Raw genomic sequence first — 16,121 nt, forward strand, 5'->3', positions numbered from 1 at the left:
AGAGAGAGAGAGAGAGAGAGAGAGAGAGAGAGAGAGAGAGAGAGAGAGAATGTACTTCAGTCTGTGTTCAGATTCCAATGGCTCTGTCTTTGGGGTGAGTTGCTTTCTTTATCATAAGTCCACCAGAGAAGATGCTTCAATATTTTCCCCACATCTCTACTCTATTCTTCCCCAGTCTCATTTATTCTATTCTCTCTCTTTTCATTCTGGCCCTGTCCAAAAGTGCATTGTATCTGAGTACCCTCTCCCTCAATCTTCCCTCTCTTCTGTCACCTATTCTCCCCCTCCCCATTCCACCTTATCCCATCCCTTTCTTCTCATTTTTCTCTAGGGTAAGATAGATTTCTTCACCCTATTAAGTGTGTATGTTATTTCCTCTCTGAGCCATTTTTTTTAAGGTTTCTGCAAGGCAAATGGGGTTAAGTGGCTTGCCCAAGGCCACACAGCTAGGTAATTATTAAGTGTTTGAGGCTGGATTTGAACTCAGGTACTCCTGACTCCCGGATTGGTGCTCTATCCACTGTGTCATCTAGTCACCCTGATAATTCTAATTTGCTTTTTTCTTATATTTATTTTACAATTCTAGATTTTCCTTTTTGCCTCGATTTTCCATGATTGCTATTATATCTCCCCAAGACATCTCTTCCCCAAATAAAAATGACCTCCATTCCTTCAAAAAAATCTTCATGTGGTATGAACTTGACCTTCACCTTTTCTTTTACTGCTCTGGAGACTCCATAGCTATTCAAAATCCTCTCTAAAATATTGTATGTAAAAACTTAACACAGTTGTCCATATGTGATTTACCATGGATTTCTCATCTTACTTGATGTCTTCAAGTAACGACTTGATGACACTTAAGAGGCAGAGATATTATAAAAGGAATGGAGTTGACTATATTTTCTCTGAGATTCTTTGATTCCTTTATGTGAAGACAAGTGTCACTTTTCAGTCATCCATGCATTGTTAATTAAGGTTATGATAAAAGATGAAAAGCTGTAGTATGAAACTTTTTCCTAGGATTTTTTGAAAATTTAGATTAACATTCTTCATTAGACTAATCATTTAGTTCTTGTCTGTTTAATTCTGGATAACTGTGGTTAAATGAATTGATATAAAGACCAGAACATTGAACTTGGAGTCATAAATAATGTGATTGAGACCCTGTTTTTAAAATTCTGAGCCTCAGCTTTTTCATCTGACAAATGATTTCTTGCTTTATCTACCTCACAGTTTTTCTGTGAGGAAAGTGCCTTATAAAGTATAACTATGCCTTATAAAATGTCTGTACTGTCTTTAAGGTCTGCAGATCTTGCACCATTGTCATCTGACGTATTGATTGCCACCTGAAAGCTTTGCTGTACCCATAATACTATTATACCCTTAGGACTTTTTTGCTTTTATCTCTTACAGCTTATGTGTTGTCTTCTGTAATTTGAGTCCCTTAAGGACAAGGACAGACTAGCTTTTTCTATTTGTGTCTCCATTCACTTAGTACAGTCTTCATACATAGTAGGTACTTGATAATTTTAAAAATTAACTCATGTATGTATTTGGTAATTTTAAAAATTATTTAATTCATACTTCAGAGGATATTTAATTTCATCAATCTGGGCCTGCCTGTTGATTGCAAGCCCATATACATTGTTTATATAATTCTTGCCTGTTTCTATCAAAAAACCCCTTAATTAGATGACCTTATCAAACCAGATTATTTCTCTACTCTAGATATTTTATTATTACAGATACCTATGTAATACTATCTATTAGACTTTACTTTCTGTTATATCTTACTCTTGCTACATATCACATATAAAAGTCTGTTATATTTTGTATGTGAATCAGAATTATCTCTGTGTAATATCCCTAGCAAGTGGGTATTCTTCTTGCCTTTGCTTAGAGAGCTCAAATATGAGGGAACCCATTAACTTCCACAGCAATATCTTTTATAATTTTAGTTAGCTTTTTAATTTGGGAAAAAAGTTTTCCTTATTTTGAGCTTATATATACTTCTTTGCATTTTTTTAAACCAAGCTGCCAACTAGATTCAAATCAAACAAATATATTTATTTTTCTACATAGTAACTCTTCAAATACTTTGACAACTATCTTGTCTCTTTATTATGTTTTTGCAAGATTAACTATTACCATAGTTGTTCAGTATATCCTTAATTATCATAGTCCTTTCTCCCCTCATTATCCTGGCATTCTTCTAGACATTTCAGCTCTTGCATCCTTCTGAACTCTGGTTTAGAAATGAAACTAAAACAATATTAACCAAATCACTTATTTTTCAGGTTTATATATGTTGTTGATGATATCTTTTATACTATTTATTTAATTGGTGGCAGGTATACCTACTTAATATGTATCTTTCCATTGGCTCTTGGATCATCCTAGAATTTGAATATATTTTGGTGTTAACTGATATTGGTATTGAAAATAATAGCTTTTATGTTGGGGGTAACCTGAAACCATGAAAATATTGTGTAATTTGTCCAAAGCAGTTTAGCCTGTTTGTCCAAGTCCAGTTCGTTAGATCTCCGAAGTGCGTCTAATATAAATATTCTAATAGACTAACTCAATAGACTGGCTTTTGAATCATATGTCATAATAATATATTTCCCCCCCAATGGATTTTATATATGGATTAGTAGGCCAGTCTCTTGAATGACCAGGGATCTCATTTAGGTGGCTCCCTGGTTTTACTAGGTTTAATGCAATCAGTACAATGCAATTGACAAATGGAAACATCTGGAAAACCTTACATGTAGTAAATTCTTCCATTTGGACTTTGCCAGGGGTATTTGCCCTAACATTGGTAAGAGCGTGCCTCCTTGTTTTCATATCACTTTTTTTTACCCCTGCCTTGCTTAATACTTATAATAAAAGGACTGTTACTGATAAATAGCCAATTTTAAAGCTTGCAGTGTGCTTTAAAAATATTATCTCATTTAAGCCTCACAATACTACCATAAGGCTGATACTATAATTTTTCTTATGTCCCCAGGTTACATATGAGAAAAATGAGACTCAGAGTGGTTATTTGCCCATGTCTACACAACTATTAAGAGACAGAAGTAGGATTTTGAACCTACGTCTTTATTAAAAATTAAGTCTACTGTACTCCTTTCACTACAGTATATTAAATTCTTTCTGTGATCTCCATGACGAATCATTAGAGTGTTGAAATAATCTGGGCTCTATTTTCTTGAGTGTCTTCTTTATCCTTTCAATGTTACTTTTTTCAAAATTCTTTTTTATTGTGAATAAAAAGCAATAATAGATAAAAAGATTAAAAAGCACAGGAAGAGGAGTGGAGCCAAGGTTGTGGGGTAGCAGGAAAGAGTAAACCTGAATCCTCTGCTACAGCCACTCCAAAGACAGAAAATACACCAGATAACCTGGTGAGAAATTTCAAGGAAAAAAAACTGTCATTTTTCCAGTTTCTGTCAGCAAAGGAAGGCAGGGAAAGCTGTAGACATTAAGAACACAGTCTACACTAACAACCACAAAAATATATTCCAGTGCAGAGAGAGAAGCCAGGCACCAAGTTAAAAAGAAAACATAAATCAAGTGTAGACAGGCCTAAACCTGTCTGGTTCAGGAATAGATGCCAACTGGTAGCTCTGGGGCTCACTATTAAGTCCCATCTCCCAATCTGTTCTGAAGCCTGATAGATAATAATCATTGTAGGAATTCTAGACAAAGGGGAACCTTCAGTGTTTTCATTCTGAATCAACAGCTTTTTTCTAACTGGCTAATAATGGTTTAATCTAGCTGCAGTATTCTGGAACTATAAGAGCAGGGCCACAGTTGTATTGCTCAGACTCAAACACAAGTTTTAGGAACTTGCAAGGCTCAGACCAAAATGGCAGTAATTTCTGGATCATATAGTTCTAGAAGCCCTGGTAACTTATATACCCCCAGTCTGAGCAGTCTCAGAGATCCTAGAATAATACACCCTTAGGACACCTAAGAAGCCAAAGTAGAAACCCAGAAAACACAACATTGACCAGACATTCTCTCCAGAATTTAATAGATGTTGGTCCTCATATCATCACCAGAGTCTAAATTTGCTGCCCTCAGCAGAGAGGGAAGGGAAAAAGCAATCTGATTCTAGGCTCTGCATTTGTAATCATGGCAACCATAGATCAAAATCAAATGTATTGTGAGAGACAAATGAGATCCAAATGGAAGAAAGGAAAAAAAATAGAGGTAACAAAATTACAAATATATAAGACAACTTTTAAAAATTGAAGGTAAGAAGCTTTGGTCTTTATTTAAACTCGTTTCTTCTCTGGATAGGGATGATATTTTTCCATTACAAGTCTTAAAGTTGTCTTTTTACTGCTGAAATGAACAAGTCCATCATGGTTGATCATCATTCTGTGTTGCTGTTAGGGTGTATAATGTTCTTCTGGTTCTGTTCATCTCATTCAGCATCAATTCGCAGGTCTTTCCAGCCTTTTCTAAATCCCATACCTCATGATTTTTTATAGAACAGTAGTGTTCCATCACATACATATACTGCAGTTTGTTTAGCCATTCCCTGATTTATGGGCATCCCCTCAATTTCCAAATTTTTACCACTACAAAATGATCTGCAATGAATATTTTTGTACATGTGGAATTTTTGTCCCTTTTCATGATCTCTGAGTGTATATTTTGATCCTCTATAAGACCAAAGTAATTGTTGTTGATCAGATTTTTTGCTTCTGTGGTTTGCTCATTCTTAAGCCTATAACTTGATTTTAACTCTTTATTAAGATGGGGCTCTGCTTCCAGGGTGGAGTATGCACTGTCCCATGCTTTTGAGGATTTTTACAATTGTTTCCAGGGATACCCCCAGGAACCTGCAAGTTCTCAATTGTGGCTCCACTCCTCTTCCTGTGCTTTTTAATCTTGAGAGGCTATGACTTGCTCTCTTGTTCTGTGTTCTGGTCTATGGATCGCACTCCTTTCTTTCCTGGAACTCTGAGGAGGGTCCCTGCTCCCACTGTGTGCTATAAGCTCTCTTATGCTTCTGCTCCTTTTCCTGAAGCTGGGGCCCCAAACTGGATCTGAGTATGGACGAAGCAACAGAGTCCTGCCTCAGGGAAAACAGAGATCTCTGCAATCTCCTCTGACCTCTTTACCATAGTGGGCTGAGAACTCTGGAAGAAGCAGTGGGTTGACTCCCTGCCCAGTGGTCCCAATCTACTCCTGATTCCTTGGGGCTGGGGTTGTGCTAAGGCCTCGCTGGACTGGGAAACTTTCTGGTGCAGCAGAGTTTTCCTGCTATCCTTCCCAGTTGTCCTTGGCAATCCTTGGCTGAGAGGTCTGGAAAATGCCACACAACCAGGCATCCTATGGTCTGTTTCTAGATGGCTGGAGCTGGTTTGCTCCAGTGCGATCTGGGTTGCACTGAGGACCCTTTCTAACCCCAATGCAACAAACCCTTCCTGTGGATCCTCTTAGTTGTCTTGAGCTGGAAAATTGTTTTGCTCAATCTTTTTATGGGTTCTGTCACTCTAGAAATTGGTTAGAGTAATTATTTAAAGGTATTTGGAGTGATTTGGGGAGAGCTGGGGGGAGTCCCTGCCTTTACTCCCCTGGTCATATGTTTTTTGTGTCACATTTTTTCTTCCACTTTTCCTTTTGATTCCTGGTTTGTAATGTGTTATAAGCAGCTCATACTTATCAATTCCCTCTCTCTTTCCCTCTCTCTCTACCGACCTTCAGGGGATCTTTAACTTCAGTTATTCAGAGATTAGAGACATGACATGACCATGTCTACAGCTACACAAAAGTCCTAGAAACCATCTTGGTATTAAAAGATGGACCTTTGTTTTTCAGAGAGAAGCATGTTTTTTTGTTTTCTGGGGGTTTTTTTTTAGTTTTTGTTTTTTTTTTTTTGCAAGGCAATGGGGTTAAGTGGCTTGCCCAAGGCCACACAGCTAGGTAATTATTAAGTGCCTGAGGCCAGATTTGAACTCAGGTACTCCTGACTCCAAGGCCAGTGCTCTATCCATTGCACCACCTAGCCACCTGAGAAGCATGTTCTTAAAGAACATTCACCCTCCTCTGCTCATCCTGTTCAATTAGACTTGACACATCATTTTTCCATTTCTGTCTCTCTCTCTCTCTCTCTCTCTCTCTCTCTCTCTCTCTCTCTCTCTCTCTCTTTAACCTGGGTCTTACACTAGATCTCCTCTGTAACAGTGGTAGATAACTTCTAGTAAGTTATACTGTCTTCTGTTTTATGAGTCCACTGGAAAGGAATGGGAGAGGGGAGCAGGGAGGATAGGATGGAAAGGAGGAACAAAAGAAGAAAGGTAAAGGGAGGGAGGGAAGATTAATAAGCACTTGCTGTGTATTAGAACTATATCTGATGCTTTTAAAATACTATTTTATTTGATCTTCACAACAATGCTGGGAGATATGTGCTATTATTCCTGTTCTGTAGTTGAAGAAACTACAGACTTGACTTGGGTCATGTCCAAAAGACTGCAAATTCTAGTCTTTCTGATTTCTCAGCACTCATCCATTGTAGATCTGCTACTTAGCAGTATCAGCATGGTATTTGATATCTTACTATAGCTTTTCCGTAAGTGAATCTTCTTGTGGTCTCTGCACTTTGCTTCTTGCAGATTTCACTTTCCTATCAACTTTTAGAATAGTACCTCATTCTCATTAGAATAATACCTCAGTCTCCAAAAAATATAATTGCAAAAGTTTATAGTTCTATTTTTTTTTTTTTGCAAGGCAAACGGGGTTAAGTGGCTTGCCCAAGGCCACATAGCTAGGCAATTATTAAGTGTCTGAGACCAGATTTGAACCCAGGTACTCCTGACTCCAGGGCCTGTGCTTTATCCACTACGCCACCTAGCTGCCCTAGAGTTCTATTAAGATGAATTTAATATCCATGATATAAGATTTCTTTATTGATCTCTAATTCTGTGGTACATTTGTGAATATTGAGACATTACATAATGAAGAACATTTGTGTAAGTAGAGCTGAAAGGAAAAAATAATAAGTATAAAGTCAAAATGAAACAATATGGCCTAAAATTTCAAGCAAGAGACATGTTTTTGACTAACAAACTGCCTTCTGTGGGGGGTGGGGGGGAGGGAAGCAAGATTGGGGGGAAAAATGAGACATGTTTTTATGATTTAAATCTGACATCTGGGTGAAGGCTAAATAATGATAGTGGATGAATATATAGTTTTTAGCAGTTTTCATTTCTGTTACCAATTTTCTTTTATGCATTTTATATTTATAAGTGGCAACAGTATATCCTTGTCATAGAGATTATGACTCTTTCTTACAACAACAGCAGGGGGCTGCATAGTCCCAGCTATTGGGTGAATTTCAGAGTTTCTTACAACTCTAATTGCATCACTTTCAAAAAAGATTCTGATATTTTTGTGGTTGCATTTTTTTTTCTTTTTAACAAGGGGACCTCTGAACCTCTTTTGTATTTTTGGAGTTTGCTTTTCATTGACATTTTTCTTTAATGGATACAATAATATGAATTAGGGTAAGAGATTTCTTTTTCCCTTTTGTTCAGGGCCTTATTGTCCCAGAGAAAGGTTTAAGAGAATATTTCATTCAAGTAAAAAAGCAGAAAGAAGTTAGAAGGGGGAACCTCATGGACATCTAATTCAACACCCTTATTAATACCCTTAGATGAGTAACCTGAGGTCCAGGGATGGTTAAGGAAAAACCTGGTGCAAACCTAGTGCTCTGAGCTTAACTGCAACATTCTATCCACCATACATTACTTCACAACTTGTTAGATATTTAAAAAGAGAAATATAAAACATTTAATTTATTCCCTTAATGTAAACAGATTACTCAGTATGCTTCATTTATGGATAATTCCAGAAGTTTATTTATGGAAAATAGGGAGAGAAGCATGATATTGAGGAAGGTCTAGAAGTCTGTGAGGGAAATTTGTTAGTAGAAGGTAAACTCATGTATCTTGTTATTTCCATTTAATGGTGTATTATTCCTTCAGGAAGGTTAATTAGCTTTCTCATACTTTATGCTTTTCTTTCCCTGAGAAATAGCTCTTAGAATCATAGCTTTTATACATGGAACTCTTCTTGAATCTTTTCCCATATTCTTCTACAGTAGTTGTGTTGTCCTAGGCAAGTTACTTAATCCCTATGAACTAGTTAGGAAGAGAGGCCTATGTTATCAAACTTACAAATTACCTATGTAATAAAACCTCATTGTAAATTGTCATATTACTCTCTTAAGTGTATTATCTCATCTTTTGGAATATTTATCAAGTATTTTTTTATTTTGCTAATTTGTACAAGATTAATGCTTGTTTAATGAATGTTACAGTAATATCCATAGAATGTTAAAAGACCTAGAGAAATGAGTCTGAAATGTTAGTTATATTATGTGTAAGAGAATTTTAAGAAGGCATGGACAAGAATTACATAGAATAGGAAGTCATAGATGAGGTGCAGTTTTTTGGTTGGAGAAATAATCACCCTAAAGTCATGAATCTATTGAGATAAATTTGACAATAGTTAAAAGTAATCTTAGAGGTCATGTAGTCTAATTTTTCATTTTATAGATGAAGAAATTGAGACTCTGGGAAAGAATGTGATTTGCCCAAAGTCTCATAGGTAGTAATCAATCAGTATATCAGTAAGCATTAATTGAGCTCTTTCTGTGTGCCTGACCTTGACCTTAGCTTGGGGATACAATGACAAAAATGAAGTAATCCCTCCCTGCAAATAAGTGATAGAGCAGGACTCAAAATAAAAAAAACTTTTAAAGCCTATCAAACACCACTATACACATTACAATGCTTTGGAAATAGTATCTTTGGTAATTATCTAGGAATTTATTTATTTGTAATATTACCATAAGTAAAAGTTTTTACTTTTGTAAATTTCTAAATATAATGATAATTTTATTTGATTTTTCACTGAATCTTTCTAATAAAATGCATTTTCAAATGTAGTGTTGGCTTTCTTAGCTATATTGTACTGAGACCAAAATGTAATCATTTTTAATCAGGTTGAAGACATTTAACACATGTATACCTTGGAAATAAGTTTTCTTATTTTTAAAGATGAATTGTGAAGTTTCTTTAAGTGTAATAAACTATAGCCTTAGGTACTGAAAGAGCTGATAGTTGTGATTGCTTAGCACCTCTGATTTGAGAGCTTGCTGAGACCTTCAGGGAGTCAAAGCAGTCACATAACTCAGCTTTAGCTCTAAGAAACTGTAGCATGTTCAGTAACCACATCTCAGTAAAACCATTATGGAAGACAGGCTAAACCAGGTTGAGACTAATAGATAGTCCTTAAACCCATGCTTCTCCGGCATATGAAGATTTCCCTTGAAGAAATGGGCATATGAGAACAATTTGTTTCAGTGGCCATGAAGGTTGCTATAGCAAGTGCTATGGAGTACTTAGTGCTTGGTGTCAAAGATGCCAAGGTTATCTACTGTATCTTGGGTCATAACCAGTCATCCTGACTTGTCTTGCCACTGGACTTCAGTGACTCTGGAAAAGGTCAACAATATTGTCCAGTTATGTCTCACTTAAATTCTATTCATACACAAATCAAAACATCACCCTATGATTTTATTGGTTCTCTACAGAAACAAAGGACAAGCAGCAATAATAAAAACTGTCAACGATATCTGAAACATTTTTTTCTCATTTTTTATTCTCATTTTGTACAATTTTTTTACATTAATAAAGTATTCTTGTATAAGATTAAACGAAATACCCCCTCCCCCCATGAATATAGACTTGCTTGAGCGATAAAGTAAAAGGGAGAGAAAAAAATTAAAATTAAAAAAATAGTAATAATTGTAGGTATGGCCAGGTGGCGAATTGGACAAAGCACCAGCCCTGGAGCCACGAGCACCCAAGCCCACATCTAGCCCCGTAGACTGAACAATCACCCAGCTGTGTGACATGCAAGCCACCCAATCCCCAATGCCCTGCAAAAACCAAAAAGAAGAAAAAAAAGATATAAAATAGAATAGTAATAATAGTTAGGGGTGGTTGGGTGGCGGACAGAGCATTGGCCTTTGAGCCAGGAGCACCTGGGTCCAAATCCGGCCTCAGACACCCAAAGATCACCCTGCTATGTGGCCCCAGGCAGGCCAGCCAACCCCATTTACCCTGCACCCTCCTCCAAATAATAATAATAAAAAATGTTCTTCAGTCTTTGTTCCAACACCAACAACTCTGTCATGGGTGGATCACATTCTTTATGGTAAGTCCATCGCAAAACTTACTTCCATATTTTTCCACCATTGCCATGGCTGATCGCAACTCCCTCCTTTCTCATTTCTCCACTACCATGTACTATATTTTCTCTTTCCTTTCACTCTGACTCTGCTGTAGGGTAGCTGAGTGGCACAGCAGACAGATCCCTGGCCCTGGGGCCAAGAGGTCCTGAGCCCCCATACCACCCCTTAGGCCCAGCATACACCCAGCCCTATGGTCCTGGACAGGCCTTCCAATCCCAGCCCTTTGCAAGAAGCAAAAAAGAAAATATGTTATATCTGACCACTCTCCCCCCATAGTCCATCCTCTCCTCCTTTATTCACATCCCCACCCATTCCCCCTGCTCCCCCCTCCTTCTTACTCCAGATGTCTATACTCCATTGATATATATGCTGTTTCCTCTCCTAGCCACCTCTAATGAGAGCAAAGGTTCCCTCTCCCCTTCCATATCATTGCAATAGCTCATTGTAATAAAGAAAAATCTTATTATATGAAATATCTTGGCCTATTCCCCCTCTCCTTTTTCTTTCTCCCATTACATTTCCCTTTTTTTCTATTGACTCCATTTTTACACCATATTTTAATCTTCAAATTCATCTTTCTCCTGTGCTTCAACTATAAAAGCTCCCTCTACCTGCTCTATTAACTGAGAAGGTTCATATGAGTATTATCAGTGTCATTTTTCTATGCAGGAATACATGCAGTTCATCATCAAGTCCCTCATATTTTCCCCCTCTCCTCCAATCTCCATGCTTCACCTGAGTCCTGTATCTGAAGATCAAACCTTCTGTGCAGTTCTGGCCATTCCAAAAGGAACATTTGAAATTCCCCTGGTTCATTGAAAGTCCATCTTTTTCCCTGGAAGAGGACATTCAGTTTTGCTGGGTAGTTCATTCTTGGCTTCATTCTAAGCTCTTTTGCCTTCCAGTATATTATATTCCAAGCCCTACGAACTTTGCTGCTAAGTCCTGTGTGATCCTGACTGCAGCTCCACGATATTTGAACTGTGTCCTTCTGGCTGCTTGTAATATTTTCTCTTTGACTTGGGAGTTCTGGAACTTAGCTATAATATTCCTGGGGGTTGGTTTTTTGGGATCTCTTTATCCGGGGGGATCAGTGGATTCTCTCCATTTCTATTTTGCCCTCTGCTTCTAGAAAATCAGGGCAATTTTCCTGTAGTAATTCTTTGAAAATGATGTCAAGGCTCTTTTCCTGATCATGACTTTCAGGTATTCCATTAATTTTTAAATTATCTTTCCTAAGTCTGTTTTCCATATCAGTTGTTTTTTCAATGAGATATTTCACATTTTCTTCTATTTTTCATTTTTTTGTTTTGAAGTATTGATTCCTCATTTCTGGTAAATTCATCAATCTCCCTGAATTCTATTCTTTGTCTGAAGCATTTGTTCTCCTCAGAGAGTTTTCTTATCTCTTTTTCCATCTGGCCAATTTTGCTTTTTAAAGTGTTCTTCTCCTCCATAACTTTTTGAACTGTTTTATCCATTTGACCTAAGCTGGTTTTTAGCATGCTATTTTCTTCAGCATTTTTTTGGATTTCCTTGACTAAGCTGCTGACTTCACTTTCATGTTTTTCCTGCATCTCTCTCCTTTCTTTTCCCAGTTTCTTCCAACTCCCTCATTTGATTTTCAAAGTCTTTTTTGAGCTCTGTCATAGCCTGAGCCCAATTTCTGTTTTTCTTGGAGTCTTTAGATGCAGGAGCTTGTGCTTCCTCATCTTCAGACTGAGTATTTTGATCCTTCTTGGGCTCATTTGCAAAATATTTCTCAATGGTGTTCCTCTTATTTCTCTGCTTGCTCATTTTCCCAGCCTGAGCCTGGTTTTGGGGTGCTTCCTGAGCTTTTGGGACACTCTCACAAGGGTCTCGGTGTGTGAGGCTCTGTCCTCCCTCCTGGTCTGTGAATGACCATAAGCGCCCCCCTCGCCACGGGGCTGAGGTGGGGGGGGGCTGCTGTTCTATGGGGGGGCCTAGACTGTGATCAGGATCTGAATGTGGTCAGAGCTCCAGAGTCCTGTTCCAGGGGCAGAGGACAGAGCTCTGCAGTCTCTCTCTCTTCACTCCCCTCCCTCAGCTCAATGGGCTCATGCCCTGGGGGCTCCTGCTTACTGGCTCAGCCTGCTTCTGTTCCTGGATCTGGGCTGCGGAAAGACCAAGCTGCAACCTGTGTGCCCTGAGGGCTGGGCTCCACGTGCTCGCTCTGGCAGAGGTCCCCCTCTGTTCCCCCACTTTGTGCCCGGTGCTTCTCGGGGTGCAGCTCAGGAGACTCCCCCGCTGCTGTGAGCTGAGACTCCCAGCATCCTGGGGCTGTCTCCGGAGGCTGAAGTTCTTTCGCTCTGGCGGGAAGCCCCTCCAACCCGGGGAGCAGAGCCTTTCTGCTCTTTTCCAGGTTACCTTGAGTAGGAGAACTGCCTCGCTGGGTCCCTTTGTGGGCTCTGTCTCTTGAAAGTTTAGTTAGAGTCCTTAGTTTATAAGTTTTATCAGAGAGTGCCTAAGACTGGATCCTTTCTTGTCACTATCTTGGCTCCGCCCCCCTATCTGAAACATTTTAGAGAATGAGAGAGGTACTACTATATGAGAGGCTATATTTCTAAGTTTTCAAAAAAACAGAAGAGAATAGCAAATGTAGAACAATGTTGTTCTCTATGACTTTTACTGATAACTTTTTTAGCAAGATTGTAGAATATATAATTGTTAGTGAACTTCCAGAAAGAGAAGTAATCATTACAAGGAGTTAGCATATTTCAGCAAGAAGAGGACATAGCAAATTAACCTAACTTCCATTTTTTGACAAAGTTATTAAATTACTACATATGGAGAATGTTAGTTACTTATATTTTAGCAAAATTTAAAATTCTTTCATAGTGCTCTTGTGAAGAAATAAGGAGAAATATAGACTTGACCATAGTAAGCAATTTGGAGCTAGTTGAATGGTAGATTCTGAATAGATACTAGTGGTTCAGTATTACCTTGGCAGGAGGTATCCAGGGGACTACCTCAGTAATCTATACTTGTTACTGTCCTTTTTAAAATATTTTTATTAATGACTTGGATAAAGGCAAAAATGTCCTGTTTATCACACTTACAAATTAGCTGTGTAATAAAAACTCTAAATAACCATATTTCTCTCTTAAATTTATTAAATTATCTCATTTTTCTGAATATTTATCAAATACCTTTTTATTTTTAAGCATCTTTAATCATTCTTTTTTATTTTTCTAATCTTATTTTGTAAGAAATTTCCTGGTTCAAAATTATATTGTTTTCTTTTGTTTTTAAATTAAAAGGAAAGCATTTATCTGAGTAGTAGGCACATAGCAAAAATTAGAATTTGATATTATATATCTTTTATATTTAGTTCTAAGTATGTTCCTTCATCAGCACTTACTTCTTTAACAGGATATGAATAACTCTTCAAAACATTCTTTTATATTAATACTCAGAAGTGATTCATTTGTTAAATGAATTGGGGGAATGTATGGAATAATAGTATACTTAGAAAAATATGTAGGTAATTTTGAAAAATTCTGAGCTTGTATTTTTTTTTAAAACTGGGAAACATGTAAGTTGGGTAATAATTTTTTTTCCTCCTTTTTGTGTGAGAAAAAATCTGAGTGATTCCAGATCTTTTTCTACATTAGAATTTTTTAATAGGAAGAAGATAAATGTCTTTGTTCTCATGAACAGCAAGCAAAAGATAGATAAATCAGTATATATGCTTTAGAATATTATAATTAAAATCAACAAATGTATCACAGTGATTAATTCAATTTTTTTCCCTTTCCTTTTTAGCAAAACTGTACAATCTAAAGTGGACTGCATTTTGGTAAGTAAAAACATTAAGGTTAAATGTTCTCTAATTAGACAAATTTCAGTTACATAAAAGATATTAATCTTTATGAAATATTGTTTTAAAATATCTCTTAATTTTAATAAAAACAGTTATATACTTTAAGATAGGCCCAGAGTCTTGGGTCTCAATGTTTTCTTATATAGTTACTTCTACAAACCATAACAAAACAAGCACCAGAAGATTAAAGATTATTATCTTTTGCTAAAAAGATTTTGCTAAATACATTAATCAAAATGTATACTTTTCCTTTCTATTAACTACTTAAATTTAGTTTTGGAGGGGGTGGTATAATTAGTTGGGTTTTTTTTTCCTTTAGAGCACATATTTAGATACTGGTTTGGCTGATTTGTTTTTCTGTATATTTTTTCATATTTGGGCTAGATCTTTAAGAGTTAAATATACAGTTAATTTAATAGTTTAAATTTAGATTGTATTTGTAGTTCTTAGCTCTTGCTACACATATAGTTGAGTGGAATATGATGCTTCAGTGGGGGAAGGAGCATGCAGCTGTTCTTACTACTGGAATAGTGCTGGCTTCTTGCATATGTCTTTCTCTCTGCTGGGTCTGCCTAGAGTAATCAAGGACCCTATTCTCAACTTCCTGGCAGTCCCTTCAGTAAACCAAGTATTTTCCTCACCTCTAGATTTGTGAGTTGAGGATGGCCTTCCTTCCAATTCTAACAGAATGACATTAATTCAACTTTTGAATGCTTGACTATGTATTTTTGACCAGATGGCAGAGTCAGAAATAGAAAAAATAGAGAACTATAGTATTTCTATGTTAATTTCCACATAGTTTGTTCTGTTTTTGATGGCATCAGGTGATTATCTAGCTTGTATATTTACCTAGAAAATAAAGGGTAAAGTTTTTATAATTATTAGATATGATATATGCATACTACTTACAAATACTGAAATAGAATAAAATTGTTTGACTTTTTCTCTTCTAATTAGAGAAGTATAACTTTATCTTTGTTAGAGTTCAAAGTTGTTAATGTTTCAGAGAGAAAATTTAAAGTTATATCAACTTATGGCCTCCCTTTTAATTCAAAAATGTACATTGATTTCATTTTTTAATTAGTATGTTATGAGGGATTCTTGCTTCACTGCACTGGATTTGGAATCAGAATGTGAGGTCCAATCCTAGCACTGCTCTTTATTACTGTTAAAACCTGAGACAAGTTACTTAACCTTTTTTTAGACCTTACTTGCCTTTTCTGTATAAGGAAAAGATTGAACTATATCATTTTAGGATTATTTTAACTAAAGATTTTTATCACTTATACTATGGTGTAAAACATAATTAAGATTGAAATTTTCAATAACTTGTGCAAAAACAGCCTAAGAATGCAATTTGTCATCTTATTTTATTAACATGTAATATGTTTAGCATGTTTAGTAAATATACATTTATATGACTGGTTCAATGAACATTTGGTAAACATCTATATATGGTGGCAATGAATTAGGCTCTGGGGATACTGAGACAAAAATGACATCTTTCCCTTTCTAAAATAAGTTTACATTCTTCCAAGAAAATATAACATGTAAGTACAATACAAAGTAATTTGAGGAGAGTGTACTAGCAACTAGACATCAGACAGCTCTGTAAAATGAATAAAAAAGTTGTTTGGTATTGGTGAACATAGACAATCTAAATCATATTCCTGTTTACTTGAATAGAGAATAGGAAATAATGGGAAACTATGGTTAATAAGTTAAAATGATATATCTTTCCTTTTAAAAAAGGTAGCCAGATCTGTTCTTAGAATTAGGCTATTTCCTGATGTTTTTCCTCTTTTAATATGTATTCTCCCTGTAGAAATTTCTTGCTTTTGGATAACTATACCCAGGGACTTGCTTGAAGCAAGTTAATCTGACATAAACTTTGTTAATAGGAATAGATCATTAACTAATACATTGTTTCCTAAACCATAGATCTCAGATCCCTGGTGATGAGAAATTTGGGAGTTGCTACAAGGGATCATCAAATTC

The 16,121-nt window shown here is 36.4% G+C and overlaps 1 protein-coding gene across 3 annotated transcripts in view; it reads left to right on the plus strand.

Moving 5' to 3' along the window:
• The window catches only part of RFX7 (regulatory factor X7), a 201,484-nt gene that overhangs the window by 101,142 nt on the left and 84,221 nt on the right, over positions 1–16,121 (plus strand). For all 3 annotated transcript variants that reach the window (XM_074234611.1, XM_074234610.1, XM_074234609.1), the window contains one exon: positions 14,066–14,099. In XM_074234611.1, the coding sequence (XP_074090712.1) occupies positions 14,066–14,099 (34 nt within the window). Of the gene's footprint in view, positions 1–14,065; positions 14,100–16,121 lie in introns of those variants that run through there.

This window comes from Macrotis lagotis, chromosome 4, assembly GCF_037893015.1.
Source record: "Macrotis lagotis isolate mMagLag1 chromosome 4, bilby.v1.9.chrom.fasta, whole genome shotgun sequence".
NCBI classification, from domain to species: Eukaryota; Metazoa; Chordata; class Mammalia; order Peramelemorphia; family Peramelidae; genus Macrotis; species Macrotis lagotis.